At 53.6% G+C, this 26,110-nt stretch overlaps 2 protein-coding genes across 4 annotated transcripts; one reads left to right on the forward strand and one right to left on the reverse strand.

Moving 5' to 3' along the window:
- Nucleotides 1–1,550: 1,550 nt before the first annotated feature.
- On the reverse strand, nt 1,551–9,220 carry SNCB (synuclein beta; the record flags this gene model as incomplete). Of its 3 annotated transcripts, XM_082651396.1 has the most annotated exons (5): nt 1,551–1,583; nt 1,933–2,022; nt 5,901–6,019; nt 6,230–6,271; nt 9,100–9,220. In XM_082651396.1, the coding sequence occupies 5 exons, from the start codon at nt 9,218–9,220 to the stop codon at nt 1,551–1,553; spliced, it is 405 nt and encodes a 134-aa protein (XP_082507522.1). The 3 variants fall into 3 exon arrangements, with proteins under 3 accessions (XP_082507522.1, XP_082507523.1, XP_082507524.1); XM_082651397.1 differs by lacking the exon at nt 6,230–6,271; XM_082651398.1 differs by lacking the exon at nt 1,933–2,022.
- Nucleotides 9,221–20,258: 11,038 nt separating this feature from the next.
- EIF4E1B (eukaryotic translation initiation factor 4E family member 1B) lies at nt 20,259–24,225 on the forward strand (the record flags this gene model as incomplete). Its single annotated transcript, XM_082650355.1, is given in 8 exon segments — nt 20,259–20,321; nt 21,155–21,324; nt 21,622–21,717; nt 22,332–22,381; nt 22,384–22,394; nt 23,360–23,473; nt 23,608–23,747; nt 24,111–24,225. Coding segments are annotated over 8 exon segments (759 nt in total).
- Nucleotides 24,226–26,110: the final 1,885 nt, after the last annotated feature.

A 26,110-nucleotide genomic window follows, 5' to 3' on the forward strand; every position in this document is an offset into this window, starting at 1 on the left:
CAAGTTAGCCCGCGGCTGCGGCAAAAGACAGCAAGAGCACTGCATCGTCGGGGGCGGGGCCTATCACAGGTTGGGGCGGGGGAACTTCTGTGCCAATCAGAGCAGTGCCTTCGCCTTGATGGAGGCGGGGCCTCTGCGCAGCAAAGCTGCATCTCCGCCCCCCTACTTCCCTGCACCGCGGCGGTGTTGGGGGCCCTCTAGTGCCAATACTCATCCGCTCAAGGCGCCTGGTCGGCTTCCCAAGATTTCTGCATACCCTTGCTCACCTCAGCCGAGGTCGCAAACTTTCGGACTCCTTTCCGGGAAGGGTGGAGCACTGGTTGCCCGAACTCTGCTTTTTTCCGTGGCAACTGCCCATTTCCCCTCCCCTGGGATGAGTTTTTCTGCGGTGAGCAGGTGTGCGCAGTGGTATGTGCGTATCAGCGTTCTCGCGGGGAAAGGTTTGAGCGAAGCAGCTTCTTCCAGTGACCGCGCTGCTGTTTTCCCAGAGCTTCATCGCGGCGCTTGTGCAACTCTGAGTGCGCGCGCTGGTCTGCACGTGTCGGCCAGCGTGCGTGGACGCTGGTCCGCGCGTGCGTGATCATCGAGGCGCCTGCGCTGCATGCGCCTTGAGCCCGCCGGCCTTGCGCCTTGGCTGCAGCGGACTTCCCTCCGCCCAGCACGCCCAGTAGGAGCTTTACTGTCCAGTAGGTGGCGCCCGAGGCCGCCTTCCCGCCTCCCAGCCCACAGCGTGGCCCAACCTGGGGGGAACCCCTCCATCCAGGTCGTCCCCCGGGGGTGCGGGGCGGGTAGGAGCTGAGGCCAGATGTGGTCAGTCTTGTACCTGGGCTGAGTGTGCCGGGCCCCAAAGAGGGGCGTGGGGCAGGCTGGGACGTGGAAGCCTGTCGGTCGTCCCCATCCGGCGCCCAGTCCAGCCCAGCCCAGCCCTGCCCGTGCGGCGCCTGCTACAGACAGATTGGCTTTATTCATGGACACCCGGGGGGCGGCCGGGCCCGCCCGCCCGGGACACGCTCACACGGGGGTGGGGGACTCTCCATGCCACAATCACGACACACGACGCCCGCGCTCGGACCGGGCCGGCTGGGGGAGGGGCATGGCACAGCCTGGCTCCTGGTTTTGGTTAAAAAAAAAAGGTTCTTGGGGTCGATGTGGGAATGCGGGTGTGGGGGGGTTCTGGGGCTGCCCGGGGCCCCTCAGAGAGCCTCTGTCGGGGGTGGCGGGGAGCCGCTGCTTTCCGACTCGTTTAAAAACACATCGAACATGCTACATCCGCGCAGACACTGGATGGGATGGGATGGGGTGGGGAGGGGGCAACATAGGTGGGGCGAGGCTACCAGCCGTGGCCGCAGCCCCGGCCCTGTCCACGCCCCAGGGTTGGTCGCGGGCAGGTGAGACAGACAGACTCTAACACAGGCTCCGAGGGGGCGCCTCGGAGCGAAGGAAGATCTCGTGTTTTAAGGGGAAGGGGTAGAAGGACAACCCTGGCTCTGGGAGGCGGGGCACAGGACAGGGAAGGGATTGTGCTGCTGATGGGGGGCCGTCCTGGGCCCTTACGCCTCTGGCTCATACTCCCGATACTCCTCCTGCATCAGAGGGATGGGGGTGGAGTGGAGAAGAGCAAAAGAGGAAGGGGTTGGAGACCAAGTGGCCAGGCCCGGCCCAGAGACCCCTACCCCTCAAGGAGGAATAGTGCATGTCCCTCTCCCTGGGCAGAAGAGAAACCTGGAAGTTGGGGACATCTGGGATGTTCTGGGCAGGGGTGCCTGGCGCCCAGTGCTAGGCCCCATCTGTCCTCCCTCCCTGTTGCCACCTCTGGTGTCTGGGTTCTAGAAAAGGGGGGCTTGAAGCTCCCAGGCCTAACCTTATCCTGCCAGGAACCTCCCACCCCAGCTGGGGATGCCCAAAGCCCCACCCAGCCTTGACACCCCTCACCTGGGGCGGTTCCTCATAACTCTCCCCTTCTGGCTCCATCAGGGGCTCAATCAGCGGCTCCTCTGCAGCTTCCTGGGCCACTTCCTCTGGCTGCAGGCAGAGAAGAGACAGTGCCCATGAGGCCAGCTGGTGATGCCCCTCAAATTCCTACCTTGGGAAGCTTTTGGTTGTTGGGGGAAGGCTAGGTTTTGTTGGCAATGCAACCAGAATTTTTAATTAAATTGTTTATTTGGAGTGCCTTGGAAGTGGGATGGAGGAGTGAAATTCCTCCAATTATGGCTTGAAGCTGGGGGTGGCGAGGGGGAGAGGGCTCTCCATACCCCTCTCCCCAGCACGTGGCAGCCTCCTGTGCTCCCATCATATGGACTGGGTGGGATGGGGAGATAGATGGCACACTCAGTCACCCATTTATCCCTACCCTCTTTGTGTCAGCTCTGTGAGGAGGTGCATATCAGGTCCCCAGAGATAACCCTGGAGGGAGATGGAGGCTCAGGGACAGGGCTGAGCAGGGGCTCTGAGCCATTCCCCTGCCACTTTCCACCCATCCCTCCCCCAGGGCCCTGTGTGGCCTGGTTTCTTCAGCTGTTGCTATTTTAAGATAAGCTGGAAGCGACAGCTCATGGTGTTGCTTGGATGTGTGAGCTAAGACTCTCCCCTCCCCACTGCATCTGCTGTCCAGACCGGTGCAGACCAGCAGGCACGCAAATAGGGGGCTGCCAGACACATGGCCAGTCCCCTGTGGGCGAGCACATGTATGTGCACAAACATGGGACTGAGCTGACTGCACACGTGGGCACTCACAGTAACCTGAGGTCCAGGCACGGCTGCACAAGGCCACGTGTGGGGGAACCTGTAGGCAAGGGGCACCCCACCTCCCCCACTTCCACATGTAACCACTGTCCCTCCCTACTGGACAGAGGTGAGAATCTTGGGACCCTGGAGGGCTGGCACCTCTACACTCCAGTTGCTCCGGCTCCATCCAGGTAGCTTCAGCTCCTTCACATTACCTGTCATGGGCCCTGTGGGCACATGAGTTTACACTCCTGGCCTGGCTCACTCCCCAGTTACAGGTGGGTCCATCAAGGCCCAGGAGGGGGGAAGTGTTAGTTTGCCCAAAGTCACCCAGCTATGACCAGAACCCAGGAAAGAAACAGACTATTAAGAATCCTAGCTCTGCACATTATTGGGAAACAAATGTCCAACAATGGTAGAATGGATGTGTGCTCTGTCATCCTATCACACAGTGGTTACTTCACCTCAAGGATGGGGAACCACAGTGCACACCACAGCATGGTTGACTCTCACACTTACTGATGAATGAAAGAAGCCAGGTACAGAAGAGCATGTGCTCTAGGATAACATTTCTGTGAAGCTGAAAAACACCCAACTTATTTGTGGTGATAGAAGTCAGGAAGCAATTAGCTGTGTGGGGGGAGACAGGGCCAGGACAAAGGTGAGGAGAGTCAGGTGCCTGGGGTACAAAGGAGACCCTGGAATAAGCATCCTCCCTTAAATTTTGTGCCCCAGATACCTCACTTCTCTCACCCTACTCTTGGCCCCGGGAGTAGGGACTGGGAGGAGGTGTAAGGGAGGCTTCCAAGGGGCTGACGTTCTGTGTCTTGATCTGGGTGCTGGTTACTTGGGGAGAGTTGAATTTGTGAAAATTTCATGGAGCTGCGTGCTTTCTGCATGAATGCTGTACTTCAATAAAAAGTTCACTTAAAAACCATCCTAGCCTGGCCATTCACTACCTCTTTGGCATTAGGTAAGTCGTTTTACCTCTGATCTCAGCTGCCTCGGGTGGGAAATGGGATGGTGTCTCTGCTTTGTATGCATATGGGGAGGCTTCTATGATAACGTATGTGAGCAGACTGGGAGGTAGAGACAGAAACTTGCGCCCCCAGCTTGCATGGGCTCTCCATGGGCCAGTGGCCCCAAAGGCCTGGCTTTGGATTGTAAGTCTATGATCTTGAGCTCCCTTGAGAGAGGAGGCTTGAAGTGTCAACAAGTGCTGGTAAGAGGAAGGCAGCCTGAGAGAAATGGTTCTGTGCAAGGCCCCCACCAAGCCTTGAGCTGAGAGCTCAGGCCCAGACCTGCCTTCTCTGCATCCCAGCTCTCAGCGCTGGGCCTGGCCCCATGTTGGCACCAAGGGATTACAGTGACATGAACCTGAGCTTATCCTCCCAACCACCTTCTCAGGGGGGCAGTCAGGATTTGTGATCTTGGGCAAGTCATTTTACCTCTCTGAGCCTCAGTTCCTTCATCTGTAAAATGGGCTAATTGTGATGCCTTCTTTACAGGGATGTTGTGAAGATTCAATGAGTGACTCCACGTACAATATCTAGAACAGTGCCTACCCACACAAGAGATCAGTGAATGGGAGCAATCACTGGAAACATAAGGATAAGAAATGGGAAGTCACACAGCTGATAAAGTGCAGAGACAGGACTTGAACCAGAGCTTGAGTCAAGTCCCAGCTTTCAGACAGGGGAAGGAACCAACTGTGCAAAATGTCTGGAGTGGAGGGTGCTGTGGGATCTCCTCAGCATGGATACCCTCATGCTGAATGCACACTGATCTCCTGATCACGCTGAAGAAAGCCCCACCCCCACAGAGGTGGAGTCTGCACTTACACGTGGACAACACAGAGCACCCCATGGGAGGCGTGTCTCTACAGACATCATATAGACCCACAGAGTGCACTGTCCTAGCACACCTATGGCGACACAAGACCTTGGGGGTGCACACAGGCTGACCATGTGATCGTGGGGCCATCATCTCTTACTGAGCACTCACTATGCCATCCAGCGTTTTTACATCAGTAGTTCTCAAAGTGTGATCCCTGGACCTGCAGCATCAATATCACCCAGGTACTTGTTAAACATGCAAATTCTCGAGCCCCACAGACCTGCTGAATCAGAAATTCTAGGGATGGGACCAACAGTCTGTATTTTAACCTGGCCTCCTGGTGATCTAATACACACTTAAGTTTTTGAGAACCTCTGAGCTACATTATCTCTAATCTACCTAAAAGTCCTCTTGTGCTCATCTCCCGTCTTAGAGGCAAAGAATCAGGCTCAGAGACATGATGGGACCTGCTCAGGGTCACACAGGAAGTAGTGGAGTTAGGATTCAGATCCAGCTCTGTGGCGCTCCAGAGCTCACAGCTCTCACCCTACAGCGTGTCCTAATGAGGTATCTGACTTCCTGCACACGTGGGTAGCTGCCACCACTTGCCTGGGGTAACATGTCTGCACAAATGTGTGACACACAGTTCACCCCTCCCCATGGCCCACTTCTGCTTATGCCTGCCTCAGGGCCTTTGCACGTGTTCTTCCTACTGCCTGAAATATACTTTCCACATGGCTTGCCTCATCCCTTGGGTGTCAGCTCTAAGGTCACCTCCTCAGAGAAGCCTTCCCAACTTAAAGTAGCCCCCTCACCCCTTGACTGTCTATCTCCTCACCCTTGTCTTTTCTTCATAGCACATACCCCTGTCTGAAACCATCTTGCTTACTGGTTAGCTTTTTACTGTATCTTCTCCCACTAGAGTGTCAGCTCCATGAATGTGGAGAATAGGAACCTATTCTGTCGTAACCCCTAGAACAATCCCTCTCTAGCATGAATACTTGTTGACTGAAAAGACATGAGTGAACAATCAGTGACATATGTGGATGAGGCCAAAAGTAGTCCAGATGACTGTCACAATCAGGATACATGTATCCAGCCAGATCTGGGTCACAGTCACGGGGAGTGCCATGCCTGTACACAGCTTCATGCAGACTCATTCTGAGCTGCGTCTAGCAGGGCCCTGCAGAACGTGAGGCAAGGTGGCTTGTGCCCCAGGCTGGCTGGGGGAGCAGGGAGCCTGGTGGCAGGTTTATGGGTGTGCCTGGCACGTGTGTGTGTGTGTGTGTGTGTGTGTGTGTGTGTGTGTGTTGTGTGTGTGTGTTGGAAGGATAGCTCACCTTCAGATCGGTGGGAAATTCCTCCTTCTTCACCAGGCCTGTGGCTGCTGCGATATTCCCAGCCCCAGAGAACACAGCTCCTCCCAGATGAGATGCCTGCTCCTTGGTTTTCTCAGCCACTGCGTCAGGGAGGGGGTTGGGGGCCAGGGTGAAGCAGGCATAGATGCCACCCTCCTCCATAGTGTCCCAGGGCCTGCCTTCCCATGGAGCACACCCCCAGGAAACCTTAGGGGTGCCCTCTTCCACCACCCCTCCCCCGCAGTCTCTGGGGGCCAGCCAGATCCCAGGCCAGGGTGAGGACACAGGGCTGAGCAGGGCTGGGCCGGTACCTGAGGCCACTCCTTGTACAACCCCCTCTCGGGTCTTGCTTCCTATGGGGACAAAAATGAGCACACATAAGGGCTCTGAGCCAAGGGAACAGACTCCAGCAAGCACAGCGGTTACAGAGTGGGCAGAGGGACCCAGTCAGCAGTGGGCATCCTGGCCGTTCACTGCCTCCTTGGGCTCCCAAATCCCACAAGTGTCCCCCATGCCTATATCCTCAGGACTTCCAGTTCTCCCCACTCTCTGTCCCCTACCACCCCCACCTGATATGATACCCACACCTCTGGTGGATGTTGCCTGAGCGCCAGCACTGGGAAAGCACTCTACCTGCGCCGGTTCATTTAATCCTCTGCCCAGGATGGGAGCAGATGGGGGTGGAAGGGGGGTGGAACTGGGGGCGGGGAAAAAAGGCTCTGTATTTGGAAAGGTGCCCCTGGTGCCCCTGATGCATAACTGCCCACTTCCTACCCGAGGACACTCACATCCCAACATTCCTCGCTCCATTTCTTCTAAAGACCCTGTTCTAACTAGAGTGCAAATCCCTCCTTCTGGCCAAAGTTGGGAGAGTCTTAGATGCAGAATGGGTGTATAAGGGTGACGTGAAGATGGTGACTGACACCCATGGCATTGGCTGGGTCTTTCCAGGAGGGTAGCGACTGGGAAAGGCAAGACATCCTAACCTGAGGTGGTGGGGGGTGGATGCCCTCAGGGGAGTGGGCTGTCTCCCATCCTGAGGATTTGGCAACCCAGACAACAACTGACGGAGCCGGAAATGGGTGTCTGGGCCAGCTGAGGCTGGCAGGAGGAGGGTGCAAGAAGACAGGATTCTCAGGGCTAAGTCCAGTTAGACCCAGAGACGGGCAGGGGCCAGGGGTTGTGCATGCACATCCATTTATTCCTCCCACAAATGCTTGTTGGCACCTGCTCTGATTCAGGTTCCAGGCCAATGGCTCACTGTCAGATGGAGGAAAGAGAAGAGCAGAGTTGGTGCCCTGGACCTCAAGCAGTGGGGAGAGGACTTCCAGCCTCCAGGGGGTGCGTGATGGGGGAGGGGGCACTGCCTGGGTCTTGACAAATGGGGAGCAGGTGGATATGCAGAAAGGAGGCTGAGGAGGGTGTTCCAGGCACAGGGAACCATGTGGGCAAGGCATAGAGAGGTGTGTTTTCAGGACCTGAGCGGAGCACATCGACGGGGTCTGTGTGCTCGAAGCAATGGAAACTGAGGCAGGGCCACAAAGCACATTGAATGCTAGGCTACAGGGAGCTGAGGCTTTGATGAGTAAGAACTGGGGGTCATCAGGAGTTCCTGGTCAGGGGGAGGAGTAGGAGGTGCCCATCTAAGCGGAAAGGGAGGGGCCGAGTCTGTTAGCAAGGACAAAGTGTCAGGGGTGCCAGGGGTCCACAGGAGTGAAAGGGCTGAGGGAGAAGGGAGGAGGGAAGAGGGAGGCCAGAGCTGGGGTCCAGCAGGTGTGGGCTCAAGCCTTCTCCCAGTCTCCATCACCTCTGCCCTAGCTCCAACCACCCTCATCTGGCAACTATGTTACCACCCAGCGGGCCTCCCTGCAATTTGTTCTGTCCCCAGAGGACTGAGGGACTTTCCATACTGAAGTCAGATCCTGTCGGTCTCTGGCTTACAGTCTATCATGGCAATTATAATAATGCTTTGCCCGGGCCTGCAGGGGCCACTCATGAACTGGCTCTTGCCCACCTTTCGATCTCATTTCCTACCACTTCCTTCTGCCCTCTGCTCTCGAATCCAGTATCCTTCAGCCCATTCCAGGGCCTTTGCACCTGCTTTTCTGCACCCCCTTCCCAACCTCCTTATTCTTCGGGCTCAGCTCAGATGTTACCCTCTTTGTTTACCCTACCAAAGTGGCCCCCACCCCAGCCACTGGATGTCAAATCCCACTACTGGAATACTTGGCATCACTATCAGGAGAGCCGGCACCTACCAGCACATAGTAGGTGGTCAATAAGTATTTTTCGAATTATCACAACTCCAAGTCTGCCAAAACCCTGGGCAAGTTAACCAGCCCTCTACAGCCTGAATAGGAGATAATTCTACGGACCGCACAAGTTAAGCCCTGAATCAGCAGACAGAATTCAATCAGTTTCTTGCCTCCCTTTATGCAAATGATCCTGCAGGCTCCCTCTTTTTTCCCACTTAGGGTGAGACATTTTAACCACTTGGCCTTTCTCCTGATGACAGCTGTCAGCTGCAAGGAGGGTGCACCCAGAGGAGAGATGCCAGTGGTGGAACTGCTGGGAGGAGGGAGACCCAGAGAGCGATTCAGAGGTGGAAGTAGCTGGAGAGGAGGGCTGGGAGGGAGCCCCAACAATACTGGGGGGAGCACAGCAAGGGGAGGGGGCATTTTGGAGCCCATAAAACTTGGCTCAAACTCCAGCTTCGCGTTTTATCAGCTGTGACCTTGACCAAGATAGTTAAACCTCTGGGAAGCCCCAGTTTCCCCGGTCTGTGGATGGGCAGGGAGCATTAAATGAGGTAATAGATGTTATGGATGTATTTCACAGGGTACTTGGCAGAGAGTAAGGGCTCAGCACCAGGTAACTATTAATAATGGGAAGAATAAGGAAAAGAAGGCTGTCTCCTTTGATCCCCGCATTGGTCCCTGGACTTTCAGCTGAACCCCACCCTCACCAATCTTTCCCCCATTCCCCCTCCGGTCAGTCTCATCACTGGCCCAGGTTCCATCACTGGCTATGCCTTCAGTGACCCCTGCTGACCCGGCCCCATCTGCTGACTCATATTCTCCTGCCCAGACCCCCCACTCCCTCCTTCTAAGGACCTCGGCTCCACTCCCTGCACCAAAGGACACCAAACCCCTGCACCCCGGAAGCCCCGCCCCTCGCCCACCAACGTAGAGGACACCCTCCTTGGTCTTCTCCGCGGCCTCGGTGACCCCCTGCTTGGTTTTCTCCGCGGCGGCCACGACGCCCTCCTTGGCCATGGACAGGCCCTTCATGAACACGTCCATCCTGGCGGCCTGAGGAGGGCGAACACACGGGCACGGATGTGCTGGCCCCGCATTCTCATCCCAGCCCTTCCGGAGGGACGCTGGTGTCCCCTCCCCTCCCTCCTGAGACCGAAGGCGCCCTTCCGGGTCCGGAACCCCCTCCCGCCTTACCCCCTCCCCAGCGCTAGGCCACAGGGCCGCAGCGAGTCCTAGCGTCCTTGAAACCGGGGACGCAGGAGAGGCCACCGCCTCGGTTATCCGGGGCCCTGCAACCTGCAGCCCCGCGGAACCGGAGTGCTGGGCAAGGCGCGAAGCCCCGGGGTCTGTCTGTACACACACGACAGAGTCACACGGCCATGCACACAAACATACTCCATGGACACGCTCACGTGCACACACAGGACATGCAGGCGTTCAAAAGCGCACGGACACTCTGACACACAGGGGGCACACGGCCGCGGACGCACGTCCACACGGCCACCCAGGCAGTTGCAGACACCGAGCAACAGAGACACATATCCCGGGGCGCACACTGACACGCATCCACCGGCGTCCTCTTTCCATTCTCCAGCCCCTTCCCCATCCCATCCAGTTCCCTCTCCATTCCCAGCCCTTTCCTCAGCCCGGGTGCCCGGAGCGCGGCCGCCTCACCTGGATGCGGGTTCCGGTCTGGGGATGGAGCTGTGGTTGCGGCTGCGGCTGCAGCAGCGGCAGGCGGATGCAGGGGCTCGGCTAGGATGGGCTGGGGTGGGCTCGGGGCCGATGCGGGATCGGGCCGTGGCCAGGCGCTCAGTTTGGTCTGCAGCAGGCGGGGCGTGAGCCCTGAGCCGGGGCGCAGTAGTGCCCTGGCCTTGGGTGCGTCGCCAGCCACCGCTCGCTCCTAGCGCCCTGCTCGCTCGCGCGCTTCTGCTCTGGCTGGGGCGCTGCGGCAGCTCTGAGCAGCGCCCCCACTGGCGGCCGCGCCACCCCTCGGCCTGACTGACAGGGGGCGGGGAGGGTGACATCTCCGCGGAGCCCGCTAGCCTCACGGGGCGGGCCCGGGACACGCCGCTGGGGAACCCGGAGCGTCGTCAGACTCAAGTCCTGCTCCCAAGAGTCTAGTCTGGTGAGGGAGAAAATGCGGCATGCTGAGTAGGGACGTGCAGTTGGTTTTAGAGTTCAGACCTGTTTGGATCTCAGCTGTGGTTTTATTAACTGTGGGACCTTGGGCTACTCAGCTCTCCTTTCTGAATGTCAATTTCCTCTTCTGTAAAATACGGATGGTTCATTCAATGAACGATTATTGAGCGCTTAGGTGCCAGGCAGGTTTGAGGCTGGAGACAGTGGAAAAGGAAAACAAGGTCCCTTGCTCTTCGAAGTTTACAGTGGTGAGTTTCTGCGTGTGTAGAGATGGGTCACAGGACAGAAAATAAACGTCAACACTTAAACCAAACAAGGTTATTTCAGCTTCTGAGAAGTGTCATGAAGATGATGAAATGGAGATGAACCAGAGTTACTAGAGGAGGGGCACTTGAGACCAACTGGTCAGGGGAGGCCTTTGTGAGAAGGTGAATGGGAGCAGAGACCCCAGAGAGGCGCCAAGGCCAGGATGCTTGAGAGCAAGATCCATAGAGAGGGAACTGCAAGTGCAAAGGCCCTGAGGCAGGACTGTGCTTGGGAACAGATAAAAGACTGAAGAACCAGGAGGGAGGGAGAAGGAGGTGGACATGATCCTTTTTAGTGTGGTTATGGTCTGGATTGTCAAAATGGCCATAGAGTGCCAGGCACACATAGGTCCTTAGTTGGTATATGACAGAATTATGCCCAAAAAGCTGTGGTATCCCAGAGGAAGGGGACTCTGACAGCTCAAGGGAGTCAGGGAAGGCTGTACAGAGGAGGTGACATCAGAGCTGGGCCTTGTTTGATTTCATCTGGCAGACAAGGGAGGAAGGGAATATTAGGCTGTGGACATAGCATGGGCAAAGGCACTGTGGTTGGAAATGCAGGGTGTGTTAGAGGGCAATCAGGAACCAGACTACGCAGGGCCTGGAAAAAAAAATGTTCCCAGATTGCCGGTAGAGCTGCAAATTGTCACATGCTTTTTGGAAGGTGATTTGGAAACATTTACCAAAGACATAAATGCATGCTCCTTTGGAGCCAACAGTTCCTCTTCCAGGAATTCATCCCTTGGATCTCTACTCATACAAGCACACAAAGACATTTGTGCAAGGATGTTCACTGTAGCCTGGTTTATTGTAGCAAAAAACTGAAAATAATCTAAATGTCCCTCTGTAGAGGACTGGCTAGTTAATTGTGATTCATCCACTCAGTGTGACTCTGTACTGCCATTAGAAAGGATGGGCTAGACCCATGTGTACTGATATAGGAGTGTGACAAGACATGGTGTGAGGTAAGAGAAGCAAGGTGCCAAACTGTAATGTGTGGAGCTAGGCAATTAAAAAAAAATTATTTTATTGAAGTATAGTTGATTTACAATGTGTTAATTTCCATTGCACAGCAAAGTGATTCAGTTATACATATATATATATATATACACATTCTTCTTCATATTCTTTTTCATCATGGTTTATCACAGGATATTGAATATAGTTCCCTGTGCTATACAGTAGGACCTTGTTGTTTATCCATTCTATATATAATAGTTTGCATCTGCTAACCCTAAACTCCCAATCCATCCCTCCCTCACCCCCTGCCCCCTTGGCAACCACAAGTCTGTTCTCTATGTCTGTGAGTCTGTTTCTTTTTCATAGATAAGTTCATTTGTGTTATATTTTAGATTCTACACGTGAGTGATATCATATGGTATTTGTCTTTCTCTTTCTGACTTTACTTCGTATGATAATCTCCTGGTCCATCCATGTTGCTGCAAACAGCACTATTTCATTCTTTTTTATGGCTGAGTAATATTCCACTGTATACATGTACTACATCTTCTTTGTCCATTCATCTGTCAATGGACATTTAGGTTGTTTCCATGTCTTGGATATTGTAAATAGTGCTGCTATGAACATTGGGGTGCATGTATCTTTTCGAATTATAGTTTTCTCCCACTATATGCCTAGGAATGGAATTGCTGGATCATATGGCAACTCTATTTTTAGTTTTTTGAGGAAGATCCATACTGTTTTCCAGAGTGGCTGCACCAGTTTACATTCCCACTGACAGTGTAGGAGGGTTCCCTTTTCTTGTGGAGCTAGTCAATTTTGATACAAGGAAAATACATACATTCACACAGTTATATATAGACACCTTATATATAAATATAGACATCTGGATATACAAAGAACACACCTGCAAGGACTTCCAAAACACTGTTAACAGTAGTTGCCCCTGGCAAATGGAATTGAGAGAACTCAGGGAGAGAAGCTTGTACATTTCATTACCTTCCTTCTTGTGCTGTTTGATTACTTTTCCTTGAATAGTATTTTACTTGTGTAATTTTAAAAGCTGGCATGGGGAACAGCATGGCCTCTCATCACTGAAACTGTCTCCTTCTTATGTCTGGGGGATCCCGCACCTTATGAGGCAGAGCCCATCTCCCCACTCCAGGAGCTGACGATGCTTTCCCAGCTTTCCTTGCTGCCAGGACATGTGACCTCAGCCCCAGACTTGGAACCTGAACCTAGTGCCAGGAAGAAGCAGGGAAGGAGGAGAGTGCTCTGGTGAAGACAGGTGGTGGTGATGGTGGTGGCAGTTCCTGCCAGGGACCAGGGGCAGCACTGCTTTTGGAAGCATCAGTCACCAATAGGGCAAGCTGTACTGTCTGTACTCAGCTGTAGCATCTGGGGAGTCTTCCTGGGACTGCTTGACAATGTGATTTGGCCATCATTCCAGGCTGCATGGTCTCCAAGTGGACTCTGGCTTTCCAGGAGAGTTTCTGAGCTTCCCACTAATGGATAATAAACTCCTTATCTGTTTAAATAAGCCAGAAGTGATGTTTATGACTCTTGACTAAGATCCCCTGAATGTCAGATGAGGAAGGACCAAACAGTAGGGAGGAGAGAGGAAGAAGAGAGAAAGAAGACCATACGAAGGGTGTCTGTACCCCCTACTTTAGGAATTGGGAAGTCACTGAAGGATTTTAAGTACAAAAGAGACCTAAATGAGACTTGCATTTTATGGGGCCCAAATGGAGGTGGGTTGGAGGGGGACACTGCTAGAATCAGCAAGAGCAGTGAGGAGGCTGGGTCAGAATCCACTGGAGGAATGATGAAGCCTGAACCAGGGAAGCCTCGGTGAGGCTGGAACAGGACTGGAGGGGAGATATGAGCATCACTGAGGACATAACTTATTAGATGTTGGGGAGGAGGGAGTGAGATGAGTTCAGGAAGATTGCCAGGTTTCTGGCTTGGACAATGGGGTGAGTGATGCTGCTGCAAAATGAAATAGACATTGAGGGGGTGGGGCAGCTTTGGGGGGTGATGGTGAGTTTGTCTGGGGCACACCGAATGTGCAGGACGAGGAGTCCAGCTGAGAGTTGGACATCTGAGCCCGGAGCTCAGGAAGTCACTCCAGGCTGGCTTCAGGTATCGATTTGGGCCATGGTATAGTGGGAAATCTTTAATACATGGCTTTCCAAGCAGGGAAGCCCCTTGATTTGTAGAGTTTGCCCATACCCGTGGTGTAAATTCTCCTGCTGTGGTTGATTTCAAGCTGTCACTGTGATGTCTCTGAGCATTTCCACCATTCAGATAAAATAGATAAAAAATAATCTTAAAAGCATAGATAATAGTAAAATAACTAGGAAGTTATGTTTTGAGTGTTTATTATCTTTGTTTTGAACATATTTATATAATCATAAATTTATATAACTTAATTTTTAATAATGGCCTTAACACCTGGCTCACAAAATTCCTGAAACTTTGTTCTCAGGAGCTGGTCCAAGCCAGCCCAGTACACCATTGGATTTGTAGTCATCTGCATAGAGGTGGTGGCTGGAGGATGCAATTGCCCAGGAGAACAGGTAGAGTGAAAAGAATGGAGGGGCCAGAACAGAATCCTGATTTACTGCAAACTTCCTGAGTTCCAGAGCCCAGGGAAAGCCTGAGAAGGAGCAGCACAGAGAGGAGGAGAAACTGGAGAGAGCGGTGACAGGGAAGCCAAGGGATTAGAGGACAAAATGTTACAGGGAAGCCAAAGCAATGAGCAGTAAAGAATCCTCGAATGGTCAGCAAGCAGTCTGTGGGGGAGTTTAACAGAAGCAATAGGAGGTGCTGGGAGTCCACGAGGGAAGAGGTACCTAGGGAAAGCCTCCAGAAGAAAGTGACATTCAAGCTGGGTTTTGAAAGATGAGAAAGACCTTACAAGTGGTGGTGAGCTTTCCCAGCAGATGATCCAGCAGGTGGAAAAGTCCAGAGTGTAGAGGGAACAGAAAACAGGTTGAAATCTGAATCAGGTAGGAAGTTCATTTGGCTGCTAATCAGAAGCTTAGGCAAAGCAGGTGTTTATTCTTTCACTTAAAGAAGTCGTACTACTGCAGTAGGCAGTCCATAGTTGGTGTGATGACTTCACAGTCCTCAGGGACCCAGAATCCTACCTTCCTGTTCTACCATTCTTAGTACCTGGATTCCACCTTCAAGGCCCCTTCAACGCCCAGGGTGGCTGCTTCAGTTCCAGCCATCATGTCTATGTAGAAAGCAGGAGGAAGGGAAGTAGGCTAAAAAGAGTACCTGCCAGTTTTCTGTCTCTTTCTTGAGTTTTCCTAGAAGCCAACAATTTCTGTCTACTTCTCATTGGCTACACCTAGCTGCAGGGAGGCTGGAAAACTCTGGTCATCTTGCTGGGCTTATGACTTCCTAGAATCAAAGTATGAGAAGGGGAGAATGGTCACTGGTGAGCCACTAGCAGCTCTGTCCCCCCTCCCAAAGTTTTGCCCTCAACTTATTATTTTTAAAAACTTCAAACATAGAGAAAAGTTGCAAACATAATACAATGAGCAAAAACTTCAGAAAAGTTGCAATATTAGCACAATGAATACCCAAATATCCTCACCTACATTTGCCACATCTTTGTTTCTCTCTCTCCATATGTGCTGTCTCCAGAAGAAGGTGGCATGGTTACTGGGCCACTACTTTCTAGCACAATGGATTCTTTACCCCATGTCACATGACCAGCCCCCCTTTAGGGCATAGGATGGCAGAGCACAGGCCCCTGCGTCTCCTTCTGGCCAGGCCCTAAACCTGTGAGTTCTCGGGGCCCTCTCTTTGTTTCTGTTCTCTCTCCCCACTGGAAAATGGGCCGCTCCACTCCTCTCTTTTCTCTCCCCTTCTTAAGAGTGTACCAAGGAGCATAGCTATTGAAGCTTCTGGAGAGGAAAGGCTGGGAGAGTGTGAAGAAGGGTTTGGGAGAAAATCCCAGCTGGAGCAGCAGGTGCTCTCTTAAGAGAATCCTAGGGATCCTAGCTTTGCCTGGGTTCTGCAAAAATCCAGAAGTGTCTTTGTAACTCTGAGCGTGGTGCCTGACAGTGTGATTGAACATTTACCAACATTATTGCTGTCCGGGCCTCAGGATGGGGAGGAAGACAGGCAGGCGGGATTAGGGTGCTAAGAACAGAGCGGGGGTGGGTGGGTGATACTGAGTGAACACCTGTGTGCCAGGCACTACATCATTAAGCCCTAAAATCAATCCCTTAAAGCAGGCACTTTCATTCCCACTTTACTGATGAAAGAACTGACACCCAGAGAGGGAAAGTCATGTAACTGGTCATTGGCCTCTATTCTTTTCAGTCGGTTTTTCCTGAGTGCCTACTCTGTTCCAGGTACTGTTCTAGGTACTGGAGATTCAGCAGAAAACAAGATGCATGAAGTCCTTGCTCTTCTAGAACTTACTATTCTAGAAGGAGGCAGCAGACAATTAACAAATGAACTAGTGACCAAATAAAATGCCTTAGATTGTGTCCCTTTTGTCAAAATCAGTGACATTCACCTCGCTGAATCTAATGGTCAATTCTCCCACGTGACTCTGATTTCTGGGTACTTGCTCTGAGCCAGGCCCTGCTCCAGGAACTGGAGAACAGAGTCGTGAGTAAAAGAGGCCCTGGGGACCTTATATTCTAGTACCAGAAAGCAGATGATGAGTAAAATAAATAAGTAAAATATAGGGTGTGTCAGGAGGTGATAAGTGCTTGGAGGGAAAGCGAAGAAGAGAAAGAGCATGGGGGTGCTGGGGTGAGGCTGAGGGTTTGACCAGTTAAATGCAGTGGGCAGGGAAGGCCTGGCTTGAGGTAGGAATTGAGGGAGTGGCCAGAGTAAAGTCCTAAGGCAGGCGTGGGCCTGGCACGTTTGAAGACCTGCAAGGTGGCCAGTGTGGTGGAGTGAGTGAGGGGTGGAGAGTAGCGGGGAGGGAAGGTTGAGAGCTGGTGGGACCTTACAGACCCTTGTAGTGTGAGCTCAGGAGTGATGTGATCTAACTTTCCTTTTTAAAGATTGCTGTGTAGGGAGTAGATTGTTCTTGGGCCAGGGTGGAAGCTGGGACCGGTTTGGATGCCATCACCATAGTACAGGGAAGGTGACAGTCCACTTGGGCTAGGGTGGTGGCAATGGAGATGGAGAGAAGCAGCTGGATCCTGGATGTTTTGAAGGTAGAGCTGAAAATGGGTTACAAGAGAGGAGTCAGGACCAGTCCAGAATTTTTGTCTGAGCAGGTGGAAGGATGGAGAAGATTGTGGGAGGAGCAGGTCTGGGGACAGGGGAAAGTCAGGAATTCAGCTTTGGATGCAATAAGCCTGAGCCAGATGCACATTAGATGCCCAGGTGGAGCTGTGAGCAGGCAGCTGGATGTGCTCTTTGGGATTTCAGATTGGGGCCACAGGTGTACCATACTCGTCACATTCAATGCCCGAGACTGGGTGAGACCGTGAAACAGCAAGTGTTGACAGATCAACACTCTGTCAACACTTAGTCCTGGGGCCTTCCAAAGCAAAGAGGAGGAACCATCAGCTTTGTTCACATCTTTAGCCCCCATCGCCTAAAACAGTGCCTGGCACAAAGTAACTGCTAGGTCAGTATTTTTTGAATGAATGAATGAATGAGTGGTGCTAAGTGCTAAGAAGGAAATAAAATGGATGCTGAGTTAAAGAGTATATGGGGGACTTCCCTGGTGGCGCAGTGGTTAAGAATCCACCTGCCAGTGCAGCGGACATGGGTTCGATCCCTGGTCCAGAAGATCCCACATACCATGGAGCAACTAAGCCCATGCGCCACAACTACTAAGCCTGCGCTCTACAGCCTGTGAGTCACAACTACTGAAGCCCGCGTGCCCTAAAGCCCGTGCGCAACTACTGAGCCCATGTGCCGCAACTACTGAAGCTCGCGCGCCTAGAACCCACGCTCCGCAACAAGAGAAGCCACCACAATGAGAAGCCTGTGCGCCACAACAAAGAGTAGTCCCCGCTCGCCACAACTAGAGAAAGCCTGCACACAGCAATGAAGACTCAATGCAGCCAAAAAAAAAAATAAAATAAAGTACATGGGGGAGAGTGGTCTACTTTAGATAGAGTGGTCAGGGAAGATTTCTTTGAGAAGGTGGAATGAGTCAAGCCCTGAAGGACAGGGAGAAGTCAGTCATATAAAGAGTTGGGGAGAGATGTCAAGGGCAACGTCCCTGAGGCAGGAACTAGACTGGCCTCTTGGAGGATCAGCCCTGTAAGCCTGGATCGTGCAGGAACTTGCAGTCCCAGAACCTAGACTTTGGATCACATCCTGGGTATCCTGGAGAGGTTTAAAGAGAGGAGTTAAGTGATCAGACTGATTGTTTAAATAATCCCTCTGAGCCACGTGGAGGATGTTTTGTAGGGAGGCAGGAGTGGAAGCAAGGAGAGTGTTAGGAGAGAAAAGGCAGTGGCCCAGGCCAGAGATGGCGATGCTTGCTGAGGTGAGGGAGGGAGAGTAATGGGCAGATTCGAGATATTTTAGGAACAGAATGGCAGGATTGGGATTCAAGAGCCTCTACTTGTTCAACCCCACTGTGAAAATGTCCTCCACAGACAGACTTGGGAGGGCCTGGGGTAGGGACCAGAACCCCATAGGGCTGGGGGGGTTTCCTCCTGGGGTCTCTTCATAGTCACCCAACCCCAGACTCCAGGGGCTGCCCCACGCTGGAAGACATGGAGGATGGTGGGAAGGGCTGCTGTGGCTGCTAGGATCATCCCATGCCAGGCTCTGGGCCAGGACTCTAAGGCAGCTAAAACCATGTCTGGCACTTGGAGAGGGTCCTTTCCCCCTTTTTCTCCATCAGATCTGGATTCGTGATCTCTCCCCAAGCCTGGCCCTCCTCCAATGCTTCTCCTGTCCAAAATTCTTCAACATTCCTCCCATTGAGAGGTGGGATTATGTCCCTGTTGTTGAATGTGGGCCCTGGGACTCAAAAAGAGTACACTGGACATAAAGCTGTGCCAGGTTTCAGGCTGAGGCCTTAAGAAACTGGCAGCTTCTGCCTCTCATCTCTTGGGACATTGGTTATGAGAACCCAGCCACAATGCTGTGAGGAAGCCAAGTGGTCACATGGAGAGGCTGCATAGAACTGTCCCAGCTGACACCCCAGTTGAGGTTCCATCTGTCAGCCAGCAAAGACCGCCCCACTGTGAGTGAGAAGATAGCCCCAGCCCCAGCCTGTAAGCCACTCCAATCGATAGGGCTTTGGAGTAGAGATGGGCCGTCCCTATCGAGTGCTACCCAAATTGCAGTTCTGTGAGCAAAATAAATGATTATTGTAGTTTTAGGCCACTCTGTTTGGGGTGGTTTGTTATGCAGCAACAGGGAGCTGGGACTTCATGCCCACCTCTCCAGAGCCTATCCACAACCAAGCACTACTGAGTCTTCCTTCTAAATACATGTTCTCTTCATCTTCCCTGCCACCCCATTTGTGACCTGGACAGCTACGTCAGCATCCAAGTAGATCTCCTCCCACTCGCTCTTAATTGCACAGGGCCTGTTTCCTGCACAGCAGCCAGAGAACTTGCTAGAAAGCCCATCTGATTACCTCCGCAGCCCCTCTGTACCCACTTGAAGCACCCAATGGCTCTCCACTCTCCTAAGATCAAGACTCACCCCCCTTGCCCCCTTTAGGCCTCAGCGACAGTGGTGGTCTTTCTTCTCTTCCTCCAGTACCTCACGGGCCCTTTGCTCCAGAGCCTCTGCACGTGCTGCTTCCACTCCCCGAGATGCCCTCCTCCACCTACCTAGTTAATGCTTGCTCAAATGTCACCTCTTCTGTGAACTGCCTCTGAGTCGGTGGTTCTTGAAACGGGATCTCTGACCAGCATCATCAGGGAACTTGTTAGAAATGTCAATTCTCAGGCCCAAGCCCTGTGCTAAGGCATCAGAAATTGGGAGGCAGGGCCCAGTGGTCCGTGTTTAACAAGCCCTGCAGGTGATTCTGATCCATGCTCTTGAGAAGTGCTGCTCTAAAGCCCTCAGCGCAGGTCATGGATTTTGTCTTCTCCCATCTGTGAATTCCTCTCCTCCAGAGGTCTGCATTTATGATGACACAGGTCTTTGTGAGATTACCTGATGCCTGGCTCCCCTGATAGACCAGAGCACAGGGGACACTCATCTTCTGCTCCTCACTGCCTCCTAGGCCTAGGCCTGGCACACCCTGGAGCTTAGGGATGTGGGTTGAACAGATATTAACTGTCGGCCTCCAGGTGGTCATGGGCTTCTCTGGCTGTGGGGTAGGGGAAGGGACTGGTCCCTTACAGAGCTGGGACCCTCAAAGTGGACAAGGGGAGGGTGAAAAACCTTAAGAAGTTTGGGGAGCGTTCAGCCCCTGCAGAAAAGGCTGCTGTTCAGAAGGCAGGGAAAGGGTCTCCCCAGCCAGAGCTTTCCCTCCCTCCCTCACCTCCCCAGTCCCTCCTCCACCCTGGGGTAGCCCTCAGCTGACTGCTATTGACCACTGAGCCAGGCCTTGTTTTGTGGGCTTTACGTGTTTTATATCATTTAATACCTAAGCTTCTGCGTTGTGTGTCATTAACATTCCCATTTTATAGAGAGGGAAACTGAGACTCAGTGAGGTTCAGGTACTTGGCTGAGGTCAGGGCAGGGAGGACTTGAACCCAGGCTGTATGACAGGTGCACTGGCCCTCGCCATCCATGCCCAGGTGGAGAACACTCAGATGGCCCAGGAGGTAGGAAGCAGGAGTGCAGTGGGCCGGCAGGCCTGTGTGGAACCTTACTTGCTCTTCCCTAAGGCAGCGTCCGCTGTAGCAGATTGGGAGAAGGAGGCCTCAGTGTTGCCAGACCTCTCTAAAATTTCAAGAGCAACCAAAAATGTGGATTTTTTATATCCTCCTTGTTTCTAAATAATCACATTAGAAAGAAAACCCTTAGGTGCTTCCAGAGACCAGATAAATGCCTGTGTCAGATGACATTGATGGCGAAATCGAGGGGGTGAATGACAGCAGAGCCAAAAAGGAGACACCACAATGTGTGTATAAGATCTCGGACCTGGCCCCACCCTGCCCCCCTCCCCCATTTCAGAGTCACAGCTTCTGCCATGTCTGGGACGGTCCTCTTTAAATTCAGTGTCCACCCTTGGCGGAATGCGGTTTCACTAAGGGCAGACCCCTAATACTGACACTTACCATTGTATCTCAGCCCCCAAATGGCCAGCACCATGTGGGCGGAGGCTAGGTCTGTCTGGTCACAGCTGTATTCCCAGCCCCCGGGCTGCAGTGCTCACTAAATGCTTGCTGATGGAAGTAATAGTGTAAGCCCTTCCCGCTCTGAACACCCCACTCCCCCACCCCTACGCTGGCTCCTCCCAGTCCCCTGTCCTGGGTGAGCGGGGCGGGGCGATGGTGGGTTAAAGGCCGGCAGCTGGGGACCCCCTCGGATGCTGGGTGCCCGTGGAGTCCAGGCTGTAGCATGGCTACCGCGCACTCTGTAAGTCCACCCGCCCGCCCCCTTGGGCAGCGAAGGCTGGGGCTCACCGCCCACCTTGACTTCTTTCTTTGGTCAGGCCAAAGAGGCTGAGGGTGGAATCCAAAAGTGGAAGAAAGAGAAGGAGGAGAAAGAGAAAGAGGAAGAGGAGGCAGCAGCGGGAGTGTGGGTGGGTGAGGAGGCTCTGAGGAAGGCCCGGGCCGAGGGCCCCGTGGAGAGCAAGCTGGAGCTGTACCCACTGCTGAACAGGTAGGCCCTACTCTTGGCCTTGGAATCACTTCCTCATCTGGGAACGGCCAGAGCTGGCCTAAGACTTGGGCTCTGGTGGCCCTTCCAGCCTTGACCCAGCTGAGATTCTGGGTTAAAGGCCCTCACTTATCCCCTGGCCCTTCAGGATAACTGGCTCCAGTCACCTTGGGCGGCCTGTGCCCCAAATCCTATCTCCCTGTTTGCCCTTGGAGGGACAGGGCTTCCCTGCCAACCTAGCTGCTGCTGGGGGCGGGCAGGTGGGTGCACTCTGCTTCCTCCTGGCCCGCCCTCCTCCAGGTGGGCTCTGTGGTTCTTCAAGAATGACTGCAGCAGGGCCTGGCAGGACAACCTGCATCTGGTCATCAAGTTTGACACCGTGGAGGACTTCTGGGCATGAGTGTCTGTCCCTCATGGAGGAGGCTGGGGCCATGGGGTTCTGAGCTGGGGATCCTTCGCAGACCCCACCCCTCCAGGGAGCTGCTTTCTACACAGCTTTCCCAGTCTTCCCTGGGGCCTTGCAGCATCTGCTGAGGACTGGGGCTTGGTGGGTTCTGCAAGGAGGTGGAGGGGGGATTGGGCTGGGGCACATCCCCCCCGAAGCCTCCTTGGGACCCAGGGAGAGAGCCTGGGAAGTGGGAGAAACAAGGAGTTGACCCTGACTCTGCTGCTCCATGCTTTGTGACCCTGGGCAAGTTCCTGCCCCTCTCTGAGCTTGTCTCAGCCACAAACTGAGTTTTAAGGCTGTCTCAGTGTCTGTGGTGATCCAGTGAGGAGATCTGAAAGGTGCTTCACAAACCCTAGAGGTGGGTGAGAAGGTAGGATTCGAAGGTCTGGGCAAGTGGGGATGGAATTCCTGGCAGGGGGCACCGGTATGAGCAAAGGCTTGGAGGCTGGAAGGTGGGTGGAAAGCAGTGGGGTCTGGTAAGAGATTGAGGGGGTCTGAGGCCAGTTGGAACCAGGCTCTAAAAAGCCTGGACTTTCAGCCTGGGGTGGGGGCCTCTCTCCAGGATGTACAATAACATCCAGCTGGCCAGTAAGCTCTCTTCTGGCTGTGACTACGCCTGTTCAAGGTAAGCCCTGCTTCCCCACCCCCACCCTGTCCCCAGGGCACAGGGGGGCTGATTCTTCCCAGCTTCCTCCCTCACAGGCGTTTGGGGGTGGGGTGCCGAGGACAGCCTCCCTCAGAGTCAAGTATAATTTCAGATCAGAGGACCGCTCGGCAGAAGCATGGACAGAGTGTCAGACCTGAGCTGTACCTTGAAGGACAGGGGAGGGGGATGAAGGGGGAACAAGGAAGGAGTCTAGGTTTCTGGCCTGGCTCCTTAACTAGGGAGGTGCATCAGAATTGCCTCAGGACACTCATCAATGTCCAGGCCTGTCCCTGGAGGTGCTGTGCCGTGGGGCCCTGACATCAGCATTTAAAGATTTTCCTTAGGTGATTTGTTTCCAGCAGCTGAGCCTGGAATGTCTGCCTTTGGCCACACTGGGGTTGCCCCAGATGCTTTCTTTTTTTCTTTTTTTTTCTTTTGCGGTACGCGGGCCTCTCACCGTTGTGGTCTCTCCCGTTGCGGAGCACAGGCTCCGGACGCGCAGGCTCAGCAGCCATGGCTCACGGGCCCAGCTGCTCCGTGGCATGTGGGATCTTCCCAGACCAGGGCACGAACCCGTGTCCCCTGCATCGGCAGGCGGACTCTCAATCACTGCGCCACCAGGGAAGCCCCTCCCCAGATGCTTTCTTAATCACCTCCATTTGAACTCTCATATCAAGGAACTTGGTTCAGTACGGGAGATAAACACACACCCACGCAAGGCTATGTGAGGTGACAGATGTTGAGGCTTAGGGGCCCATGGGAACTCACAGGAGGGTCTGGGGGGCTGAATGGCTGGTAGAACCTGCTTGTACAGGAGGGATGAAGGCAGAAAGGTCCTGGCCTGTGGAGGCCTACTGAGGGGCTAGAGCAGGACCTGGGGAGGTGTCCAGGCCCTCACTTTCCTCTGAACAAAGGGGTGGTTGATCTGCAAGCCTGCCTCCCAGGATGGCATTGAGCCCATGTGGGAAGACAGCAGGAATAGGCGGGGTGGCCGCTGGCTGGTCAGCCTCTCCAAGCAGCAGAGCCACAGTGAGCTGGACCACCTATGGCTGGAGACGGTGAGTGGGGGACTGGGCGGGGAGGCTTCCCAAGGGAAGGGGCTGGGCTGGTGTGTAGCGGTGGTCTCAGGGTGGTGGGGGCAGACTCTGTGCCCACCAGGAAGCCTCATCCTCCTCCTTTTTTTTGGCTCCAGCTGCTGTGTTTGATCGGGGAGAGCTTTGAGGAGCACAGCCGGGAGGTGTGTGGGGCCGTCATCAACATCCGAACCAAGGGGGACAAGATTGCCGTATGGACGAGGGAGACAGAGAACCAGGAGGGCGTGCTGCGCATTGGGTGAGGGGTATCTCTGGCACAGGGTGGGGGCTGGGTCTCTTCTAGGAGAGAAGGGGAAAGTGGTGGAAGGGGCATGGTTGGCCTGCAAGGGAGACCTCTGGAACTCTGCATGCTGTCTCTCCCTTCTTTCTTCACCACTTGTGTAAAGGGTGTGGCATCTCAATTTCAAACTGTTTCTTAACAGACCTCTTCTCCTTTGCACTAGGCACATTTTGGGTTTCCACATGGGTAAGACAAATACAACAGGAGTTACTGTGGTTGGAACCAGGGTAGGAGCTCTGAGCAAAGGACCCAGGGTCCCACGTTATCTCCAGGACCCGCTGCTGACTGCCTGTCTCCTTTCCTCTCCCACTTACCTCCCAGGCATGTCTACAAAGAGCGCCTGGGACTCTCCACAAAGACCATCATTGGGTACCAGGCCCACGCAGACACGGCCGCCAAGAGCAGCTCCCTAGCCAAGAACAAATTTGTGGTGTGAGGGGACCCTGGCACCACTGCCCATTTGGCTGCCCCTGAGCCTCCCACTGCTGTGTGTGTGTGTGTGTGTGTGTGTGTGTGTGTGTGTAAAAGGGGCTGGGCTGGGGGCAGATGGCATGGTTCTCACCTATTCTGGAGTGAATACGAACACTCTTTAATGTGAATTGGGGCCCAGGACAAGGGGCAGTTCTGGTGGGGGACCCAATGTGAGGGACCAGGGCAACGGAAAGGTGGAGGAAAGCCTGGGCTTGTTTCACCCTGGGGGTTGGGTTGGGTAGAGTGGGGTGAGGTGAGTTATTGGTGGGAGGAGGGCTCAGCTGCAGGTGGAAAGATAACAGGAGAGAATCCTAGGATCCAGGACTTACTCCGTGCTCCCTACCTCAGGGAAAGAGGCTAGGTAGCCTGAGGGCCAGGCTCTTCCATTTTGGGGGAGGGGGCTCAAGGCCGCTGACCCAGAGCTGGACCTCAGGGACAGGAGTGGGGGGCTCTCTCGATTGATCACTCTGCTTTAAAAACTTTTATGGATTGCCTCTCATCAGATTTGTAGCCTTGGAGCCTGCCCTGTATCCCACACCTCCCCTCGGCCAGCTGTGTGTGGGTCCCTAGAGGGGCGGGAGCGGGGGAGGGGGCGACTGATGAGGCCCTGGCCCAGGAGAGGTGGTCAGGCCTTACTATGGTTCTGCTAGACGATGATTAACTGGAAGGTGGTGAAGCTTAAGCCCCTTTCTGTTTCCTAAATAAATACTTTTAAACAAAACCAGAATTATTTTTAAAGAGGACTCTAAAATTGAGTAAAATTCAGGCCCCCCAAACCTTGATCTGCTCTAGTCCTGCCTTGAGAGGGCTCATGTGAGACACCCCAGGTACCAAGGAGCCTGATCAGGGTGGAAGCTGGTAGGGGGGAGAGGGGTTAGATGGTGGGCGGGGGGCTTTAACCGCCAAAGGGGCTTGAGCCAGGGGATGCAGTATATGCCCCTGGCAAAACGGAAGGGGCAGGGAGCAGCAGGAGTGGCCCTCACAAGACCCAGGTGTCATCCACTCTGAGTTTGAACGAGTAGAGGTAGAACTGAATTTCTGGGGCTTCCCTGGTGGCACAGTGGTTAAGAATCTGCCTGCCAATGCAGGGGACATGGGTTCGAGCCCTGGTCTGGGAAGATCCCACATGCACGCAGAGCAGCTAAGTCCGCGAGCTACAACTACTGAGCCTGCACTCTAGAGCTGGTGAGCCACAACTACTGAAGCTCGCTCCGCATCAAGAAAAGCCAGCCCGATGAGAAGCCCACGCACGGCAACTAGAGAAAGCCCGCGCGCTGCAACGAAGACCCAACGCAGCCATAAAAAAATTTAAAAAAAAAGAATTTCCATCCAGTGATGAGCGCTTTTTTAAAAAATTTATTTTTATTGGAGCATAGCTGCTTTACAATGTTGTGTTAGTTTCTACTGTACAGCAAAGTGAATCAGCTATAGGTATACAAATATCCCTCTTTTTTGTATTTCCTTCCCATTTAGGTCACCACAGAGCATTGAGTAGGGTTCCCTGAGCTATACAGTAGGTTCTCATTAGTTATCTATTTTATACATAGTATCAAGTGTTTATATGTCAATCCCAATCTCCCAATTCATCCCAGCACCCAAAAAGCGCTTCTGATTGGACTCCACTGTAATAAAACGTCCTGCACGTGTGCTAAACACCATCCATATAACCATCCTCCTCTCGCTCACCAGCTCAGTAGTTACTCCTCTCTAGGGATGGGAACAGACGGCAAGGCCGGGGATTGGGGTGGCGCTGGTCCTGAGCTTTGCGGTGTGGGGGGAACTAGGGGTCTTTCGTGTCTGCGACTTGCGGCGCCCTCAGCATCTCAGGTTGGTCTGAAGGACGCTGCAGC

This window comes from Grampus griseus, assembly GCF_964374135.1.
Source record: "Grampus griseus genome assembly, chromosome: 3".
NCBI classification, from domain to species: domain Eukaryota; kingdom Metazoa; phylum Chordata; class Mammalia; order Artiodactyla; family Delphinidae; genus Grampus; species Grampus griseus.